Here is a 9691-nt window from a genome sequence, read left to right as displayed (position 1 = left end):
TCCTGGATTGTGATTGCTCTTGTTGCCTGGGAAGGAGTTCCATTAAATATTGCCGATGACATGTATTCCACGATGGTCTATAAACTAAACAAATTTGGAACTCCTACTGAAAGGAGGTAAAATTTGAACACTTCTTACATAATTTTATTGTGTATATATTTAAGACTCACAGGGAACAGTTCCTAAGGCATTGTGGAACAGTCAAAATGTAGATAACTGTGATGTTCAGATCGCTGTTGTGATCCCTTGCATATCTGACAGCATAAATTGTCAGTTATAATGGTCTCTTTCACTGTGATGTCTTATTTTTGTCTCTTGTTGGCTGTTACTATTTCTGCCCTAGGAGAAAAAGTGAGATGCATTTTCAGGCAGTACTTCAATGATTATTCATAGATATATCTGGTTTTGGTTGTTAGCACTGTAATTGCATGATTACTTCCATTTGTTAAAAGTTGTACTCTCAAATAAGTTCGGAAGATTTTTCATTCCATATCACTAACTTTTTGCTGTTGCTACACATTGGAGGAATATGTATATGTATATAGTAATATTTTTATTGTTTTCTAGATGCGGTGTTAATGAGGACCGCACCTGTATCTGTCAAGGCCTAGATCCAGATACATGTGGAGCTTCATTCAGCTTTGGTTGCTCATGGTCTATGTATTACAACATGTGCAAATATGCTCGCAGCAAGACTGCAAGAAAATTCAGGCTAACTGATGAGCAAGAGGTATGTATGAAATACTTTTATACTTTTCCCATGCTGAATCATTATTTCCATGTGAATTGAGGTTGGAAAATTTTTTGAATTTGGAAAATTTCAGAAAGTTTATATGATTACATTCTAATACAGAAGCCATATATTGGCAAAGATGGCATGAAAGATCTATACACAGGTAAATTAATTAATTAGAGGTAATAGATGATTGTGTGGTAATGTATGAGGGGAGGGAGACATGCTAGTGTGGTACGTTCACCTTGCAGAACTAAGTTAGGCTGCTTATTAACATTTAATTGTTAGGTAGCTCATATACCATAAATTGAAGTGATCATGAACTTTTTTCAGGAAAGTGAAATTGAACACAAGCTACAAACTCTGGCCACTGTTTTATCACCTGTCTATGAACAGTATGCTCCTGAAGCATACAAAAATCAAACTGCCTTCGAGAATGACAGCCTTGAGTGTCGCTTGGGCTACAACGGAGGCCGTCCATGGGCAGGGGTCACAGCTTGTGCAGACTTCTGCGCCCACTCCCACAAAGACAACCACAACATGAATAATGGCTGCACTGTAGTGGTCACTCTAACAAAACATCGTGGATTCACCAAACCAGATGATGAGCAACTCCATGTTTTACCACTGTACGTTTATGATACAGCTGGTGAAGATGGAACACCTGAGAGCCTTCAAAATAAGATCCAGTCAGGTGCTCTTGAGATGCTTTCAAAGTAAGTGAATGGTGCGGCTATTCATCTCGTAATATTTCATGGATTACATACTGTTTCTTGATCTTGTCAAAATCTGAATAGATTTATTCTTAGATATGATTTGATTAAGTAAACTGCCTGGTATTCAGTTATATATATATATAAGACATAATTTATGTTCTTTGTGTGTAGTGAATCAGAATTTTATTACCAACAGTATAAATCCAGTGTTTTTATGTTTTGTGATTAGAATAAATCACAATAAATCTAAAAAAAAAATTTTCTGCTTCAGATATCCATGTGAAATACGGCTTAGAACAGAACCACTTCTGTCTTGTCGGGCAAGAAATCTACTAGCAAGAGGCCTGCCTCTCCCAAAACGAATCAAGGGTAAAGGAAAACAAAAAACGAAAGTCACTCTAGGAAGAGGAAGAGTAGTCGATGGTTTAAATAACTCTTCCACTGGTGCAGACTGTGGCAATGTACTGGGTATTGACCTTGACTGTATTTTAAATGGCATTGACTTTAGTGATCCAGATGATGTTTTGAGCAACTATGGACTCAATGGTTCTGATTATAATTGGGTACTAGAAGCTAGGCCAGATAATGACTTTGGACTTTCTTGTGATTTGGACCAGATCATTGCAAGCAAAAATGATAGTACAAGCAGTGATGATGTAGCATCTTCCAGTGAACCATTAATACAAAATAATAATCCTGAAAGTGAGAAGGGTACAGAGTGTGTGGCAGCTCCAGAAAGCCAATTAAACCAAAGACTGAATGTTCCAGCCACTTGCCAGATGTCAACAGCTGAATCTCACTGTGGTTCAGGTGAAGTTCCTGTTGCCTCAATAGGAAGTTCATCTAAATCTGTAGTTGGTTCCCAGGTGTCTCCTGTAGTACAAGGTAGTTTACACCAGGCAAATTCTTCAATGCCACCTCCCCAGTCTCCTGCTCCTAAAAGACCATATTCTCCCCAGTCCTTGAGTTCTCCCATTTCATCATGTTCCACAACACCTTTGCCACCACAGTCTGTCAGTCCTAGTGCATCTCCTTTGCCATCTCCAACAGTATTTTCAGTTCCTCAGTTGTCTAGCCCATGTGCATCACCTCTCAGCTCACCTTCTGGAAGATCTGTAACTCCATCTAATCCTCAGCCCTCAACAAGTCCTTGTTCTTCACCTCTTCCCTCACCATATTGTAAGTCATTCACACCTCAGAATCCTCCCCAGTCAATGACACCCAGCATCTCTCCAATTCCCTCATGTGTCACAGAGTCTGCAACACATTCAAATTGCACACAATCACCTCAGAGTTGCCCATCATTAATGGCTTCCCCTGTAGGGGTTCCTGTGGGAGTGCCAACTCCACATCAGTCACCTCAAGGTCAAGCCTGTCCTGTTAGTACACCACTAACTCCTGTCTCATCACCAAAGTCTAGTGGCCAAGGGACTGCCAACACTCCACTTTTTCACCCTACGAGTATCCATCAACAGCCTTGTACAAATAGAACTGAAAATCAACAACATAATTTCAGCAAGATGCAGAATGAACAGTATCATTCTTCTCAAACTTCACAAAATACTCATTCCACTGCATGCAGTATGCAACATGTGATGCAAAATGGTATAGACCCAGCTCTCCAAATGCACTATATAAGTACAAATCAATGTAGTAGGGGACCAAATATGCAAGAAACAATGCCTTTCCATCAAGATAGATTAAACAATAATCCTTTTTCCAATTCAACCAGTGAAGAAAACCCCTTTGGTGGTGAGCAACATTATAACAAACCCAAGGAACCTGAAACCATAATAAGAAACAGTGACAATATACACAGTTTTCATGATCCAGAAATTGGAGGTGTAACTATTGCTCTGACCCATGGTTCGGTGCTATTTGAATGTGCCAAACATGAAATGCATGCCACAACTGCACTCAGAAATCCAAATAGACGTGATCCACAGAGAATTAGCCTTGTGTTTTATCAGCATAAAAACTTAATATACAGAAATCATGGATGGGCAAGATTTGAGGAGAAAATGGAAAAGAAACGAAGTGAAGAAGAAAGATTAATCAAAGAAGGAAAGCTGAAACCTTCTCCAAGAAAAAAGAAGAAAATGATGAAAGATGGTTTTATATTCCCAGAGGAGTGTAATCCAGTGATAAAAACAGAACCTGATATGCAGAGAATGAATGGTGTTGCCCAAGTGAGGGAAGATTCCCAGATGAGTCCAGCTCATAGTGAAGGACATGGCATTGGCTTAGGGAATAGAGTTGGACATCCAGAGGGTCACCAACTTGACAGTAAGCCAGCTACTATATGCAGACCCTCTGGGATGAGGATTCCTAATCATCCTGATCTCAAATCTCCTCCAATTAGCTATGCTGTTTATAATAAAAATCTTCCATCTGTCATAGAAAGTCCTAGAGCTTACAGCCCTACTCAAAAACATGGTGTTTCATCCCAAGTTGCAGCTTATTCTGTGGCCTCACATCCTGCTCATTTAATCACTACTGCAGCCCCCACCCTTAATATTAATATGCAGAAGCCCCAAGTGTCACCTGACCACAACTACACTGGGGTACTAAACATGCATGAAAATTTCTACAGAGAGCCCAGAAGACCTCCATTCAATGTTTCCATGCAAGAATTCAATCCATATAATTGTGGACATAACCCAAATGCAGACACATACCAAGGTGCTTGTCAACAAAATCATATCTCTTCTAATCAGAATCCTCATCAGAATAACAACATGAATAGTATCCCAGTTTCCAGTTCTCAAAATGTTTCAAACCATCTACATAATCCTATGCCAAGTCCTATCCAGAATCCTATGCACAGTCCCCATAATAATGCAATGCAAAGTCCCTATGGCACTCCTATGCATAGTCCTCACATAAATTCACTTCAGAGTCCCCATAATAACCCAATGCATAGCCCTCTTGGCATTCCAGCTCAAAGTCCTCTAGCTAATCCAATGTTAAGTCCACATGGAAATCCTCACCCCTCTCCAATGTTGAGCCCTCATACAAATCCACACAACACTCCAATGCCAAGTCCTCATGGAAATACTCAAGTAGTACCTATGCCAAGTCCATATAGTAATTCCCATAACACACCTGTGCAAAGTCCATATTCTAATCCTCAGAGTACGCCAATGCCAAGTCCTCACGGTAATCCACACAGTACACCCATGCAGAGCCCTCATATAAATTCTCAAAATACTCCATTACCAAGCCCTCACAACACTCCAATGCAAAGTCCACATTCTAATCCCCACAGTGTCATCATGGGCCAAAATCCTGGTTATCCAAATCAAGTGTCCCAGCCATCTTATGGATTAACACCTCCTTACAGCCCAGGACCTCATGGTTCAATGCCACAAGGAACACCACTTCCTAATTTCACCAGTGTTTCTGGTAATTATAATCCACTGACTCCACGAGCACCTCCTGTCCACCCAACCCCTACCTGGTCAGAGACTAGATATGCTCCATCTTTTAGAGTGACTGGACCTTTCAGTGAATGGCAAGGGAGTTGAGAGTGTGGTCTCAGATTTCCTAAATCTTGTTATTCTTGATTCTTGCTGTTACTGTGTTACTTTTCAAATGCTGTGTAACTTTAGTGTTTGGCTGTGAGCTGGCTATAGAAGCTCAAAATATGGTAGCTGCAGTGTTACTGGTCACAAAGAGTGAAAACTTATTTTCTGTTCAGATATAGCACTAGTCGATATTTATTTATTTGTGACTGAAGTAAATGAAAGTTGTTTTTGAAGAGAAACTATGAGTGTACAGTATGTAACCTTTTGCCATATCACAAGCCATTACTTGTGTAATGATCTCATGTGAGTGAAAGATGTCTTGTAGAACTTTTGCTGAAAATTCTCTTTTTTATTAAAGAATCAGTTGTATAGTTGTAAGGTAGTCTTACCAGAAGTGTTGCTTCTTAGATGGCTTATTTATCATTTTTTCCTGTATATAGTATGCAGACTGTTTAGTTTTAATGTAAGAATTTTCATAATTCTGATAATTGAATTTCAACAAAATACAGTGCATTTTTTTCTTTTTTGAAAATTGATAGTGTTGAATCAACCATATACAGACAAGAAGTCTGTTTTTATCTGGTGATTTTTAATACTCAGAAGTGTTCTCTGAATGGTGTGGGGAATAATCAGATGATTGCTCAAATATTCTCCATTAATATTTGAATTTATTTTTTTGGAAATGAAGCACTTATAAGCCAAGATGATGACTAGTCTATGCAAGGCATTTTTAAGAAATTTAGCCACGTATTTTATTTTTCTTAGGATAATTATTAACGTATTTTTGGCCAAAAGGAAGGCCTTGATGATGTTATTGTTTTAAGGACATATACAGACAGGATCATTAAGTACATACAAAGTACACCCATTCAGATTCTCACCTCTAATCTCAAAAAAAAAAAAAAAAACATTACAAAGCAGTTGTGGACACATCCCCAGCCCAAAGTACAGTAATTGCACCAGAAGGGCAAGCCGTAAGTCTCTGTAGATCACGTTCCGTTGGAGAAGGTTGGCTTATGCCAGTCATTTGAACATTTTATCATTGTGCCTGTAATAAGGCTTAACAACTGGAGATGATGGGCAACAGGAGCGTGATGTATATGGGTCTTGTCAAGCAACAGTCTAGACTAAGTTGCCAATGGGCATAATTTGATTGAAGCCCTCCACATGCATGCAGCCAAGACACAGACTCCTTCATCAGTAGGGTTTTGAATGAATAGAATATGTTATTGTAATTTAACCCTTGACATCTGCTTTTCATATTTCTTCATCATGTAGTACTCATCCTTTTATTTACTTTTTTTTATTCTTTTTAAATGTTTATTAATTTTATTGTATTTTATTTTTTAGAAATTACTTTGTTCTTCTATATAATTCATAATTTTGAGAATTTCCAGTTATTCTGAATAGTCATTTTCTCATAACTGTTGCGGAAGTCTTGGATTGGCTACATAAGCCTCTGTCGCCTTACTATCATCATCTCTTGTACAAATAACTTTTCTGCTGTCTCTTCCTTCCTTTACTTTTCTATCAATTATCTTGACAAATGAGGTGCACTAGTTCATAATCACCCTTTAGGAGTAAAAAAGCTGTAATTTTTGGATAATATTAACCCTGTGCTACATGCAAAAAAGAGAGTGAAAAATAAGCCTGAGAATCTTTTTGTATTTTTACATGCATTTTGATACTTTTATTGAAGGCAAAAGTGAAGTATTGTTTTGTAGCAGTACCTATGAGCGGGATGTAGAGAGGGGTTGGGGTGGACCCACTGGAATGAGCTCTGTTGATGACGTATTTTTCATCCTACTGTGTTTTTAAAAGTGGCATTGTGAACTCTAGGCAAGATAGACTTTTTTTCATTGGGTTGTTTTTAATGTCCAAAGATAATTTAGACAAGTCCAAACCATACAAAAGGTTCAAAGTTACTCGCAACTGTGTGGTGATTGTGGTGTTTGTAGAACTCGACAAGGTCTTACACTTCACCTAAAGTTGCCCATCTGGTCATATATACATTGCCACTGTTGCCTTCCTTCCTGGTGCCCTAATGTAGTAAGTAAACAAACGCTTGATTGTTGGATAAGTCGTGATGCTGGATTTTAAAGTACAAATTAAATACCACCCTCATTCTTAAGTTATAGTGGCACTCCTCTTTACACCCCGCAGGCTTAGTTGAGATATCTTTAAATATTTCTGTCTGTCTCTTTCCTATATAAATAACCACTATCTGTTTTTCTCCTTATGGCCTAGTCATATGTCTGTCGCAGAACCCCATTTTTATAATTCCTGTTTCATCCCATGATCATAAGGCAAGATGTATTTTTGTGACATAGAAATTGATGTTGTCCAATCATGTCTGGCATATCTGTCATGTTCACCAAACAACCACTGGTACATAAGGCTGTATAATATGTAAGGTTTGGATTTTTGTTTTTTTTTGTTTTTGTTTTTTTTTGTTTTTTTGTTTCATGCATGCTACAGTATATGGGCCATTATTGTCACTTGAAACTGATGGTGAAATTAACTCCTTGTAATGAGCAGCGTGTAAACAGTCACTAGAAACATAATTTTGTATTCGTTTATTATGAAAGGATTTTTACCTACTGCGGTGTAACCCAGCAGGCACATAATGGTATTAATGTCAATTTAGAGTTGACATGATACATCAGTATTTGATGAGTGCTGGCATGACATAGTGTTTGGGAAGGAAAGTGCACAGTCTTGATTATGCAATCTTTTGTTTCCTGCTCTGTTGTCACAGAAACACACCAGTATTACTCATTTTTGTGTTGTTGCATCTTTTTATCTTTTTTTTTTTTCTAATTTGGGGTTTCTGTGATGAGGCAGACTGTCTAATTTAGATATAAACTTCTTGGCTCCCACTCCAGTTACCCTTATCTGACCATAAACAACAAAGCTGGAACTCGAATTCAAGGATATGAGAAAGCAATGATGACGGCAGTGTTACTGAATAGATGATAAAGTCTCATGCTTGTACATACTTTATCTTTAAGGTAGCCAACAGTTATTATGTGAGGGAGTGAACAATGATGAACCTTGTGAAGGGTTACCATAATGTAATTTCCAAACTAGGAACACATGGGAAATATCACTCATGGTAATCATGTGCAAGATTCATGATGTTGATTGCATCACCATTATGAATAATGATTATAATCAATGTGCCGATAGATATGCTCTTTTTCCCTTTGCTGATAATTATGTTCTGTTTAGATGCAATAATATATAAAATTGTTTGTGAAGTTTGTCAACACTCCACTGTTCGTTTTTACCATATTGCGGTAGTCCACAATAGCGAAGAACTCTGTAAGAATTCCAAGTTCAGTGCTCTCCTAAGGTCGCCTTTGCACTGATAAAGTAATTCATACAATGTTCTTGTAGCACATGTGACAATATTTAAAACCTTGAACTCCCAAAATGCTGCATTAAAACTTATCTTCTTTCTATTACGAATAGAAAAATAAGTTTTACTGCAATAAGGCAGGTTCAACACAGTAGAATTTGTCACGCGTTTGTGGACCAGCCCTATACAATAGTACCGCACGGCCCCCACACTGTGGCCTGCGGAGCCCCACCAGGTACCCCCCAAAAAAGGACTGTGGCTAAGAGGCTGGTCATGGATAGGTACTGGCAAGGTAATGGTATGGAGGTTATGGTACCAGCAGCCAAGAGTGCCTCGCAGCTGTGGGTCTGAGTGTCCCTCCCTAAGTGAGTTCAGTAGTTTCAGAGACTTTCAATATGGCAGTTTTTCTGTAGATAACTGTATTGGAAATCCCTCTTATTGTCTGAACTATCTTCTACCACACAAAGAATGTATTCTTGTTGACTGTTGCATGTTAATGTGCCAACATTTTGGGTCTCTCAACTGAGCTACCAGATAATCAAAGTTGCCAGATGCCTATAGATTTTTACACTATGTAAACAACCCAGATTGTTATTATTAGCCGAAAAAATCTATACTTTATCGAGAATCTCGCCGGGACCCAACTACCACTCAGCCTCGCTGTGGTGCACTGATGGTTGCGATAGAGTTAGTATACTAGAGTAGCCCAAATGTAGATGGAACATGTATCAATAATTATGCTGTCTATGTTCTCATCCTCAATAAATGATCAAAACAAGGAATGTGTTGTATATAAACTAATTTCCTTCCGTTGTAGTTGGTATGCAAAAAATGCATCTCATATATGTTAATTTTTGTATTGATCAGCTGATGTAATCGCGACTAAGACTGGTCAAGTCAATAGTATTTGTTAGGATGAAAATATCCGTGCTTTTAATATAACCTGCTAATTTAAATCTGAACTCTTAGTGAAGCCGAAATGACAACCTGTGAAACCGAAAAAAAGTTGAATGAACAACGTGCTTTCACCTTCCCTAGCGATAGATATATCAAGGTCAATGATGAACGTCGTCTTGCTCTTGTCTTGAGTCTGGGCACAACTTTTGCAGGTGTTATTTTGTCTTTTGCCATTATAATTCAGTGTTTCAAAAGTTCGACTTCGTATGGTTTGACTCTTACGAGACCCCAAGCCTGGTACCTCACACAACAGGTTAGTCGTGCCCCGCGTCTGGTAGGAAGTGGGAGCAGTTGCTATGCGTTCTGCGTAGATCAACCAGAGGCTCACCGTAAACGAAGGTAAAACTTGATTGGATGTGTGCATGGACTTTACATAACTATTACTGCAACCCACAGA

At 38.4% G+C, this 9691-nt stretch overlaps 1 protein-coding gene across 4 annotated transcripts in view; it reads left to right on the top strand.

Moving 5' to 3' along the window:
* The window catches only part of LOC135089421 (uncharacterized), a 183930-nt gene extending 174815 nt beyond the window's left edge, over positions 1–9115 (top strand). For all 4 annotated transcript variants that reach the window (XM_063984964.1, XM_063984978.1, XM_063984967.1 and 1 more), the window contains 4 exons: positions 1–116; positions 568–730; positions 1067–1449; positions 1721–9115. The exon at positions 1–116 is cut by the window's left edge and continues 75 nt beyond it. In XM_063984964.1, the coding sequence (XP_063841034.1) occupies positions 1–116; positions 568–730; positions 1067–1449; positions 1721–4976 (3918 nt within the window). In that variant the 3' untranslated portion in view covers positions 4977–9115. The remainder of the gene's footprint in view (positions 117–567; positions 731–1066; positions 1450–1720) is intronic.
* Positions 9116–9691: the final 576 nt, after the last annotated feature.

The sequence above is a fragment of the Scylla paramamosain genome, chromosome 3 (genome assembly GCF_035594125.1).
Source record: "Scylla paramamosain isolate STU-SP2022 chromosome 3, ASM3559412v1, whole genome shotgun sequence".
NCBI lineage: Eukaryota > Metazoa > Arthropoda > Malacostraca > Decapoda > Portunidae > Scylla > Scylla paramamosain.
The sequence above is the reverse complement of the archived record's forward strand: the minus strand, read 5'-3'. Positions and strand labels throughout refer to the sequence as shown.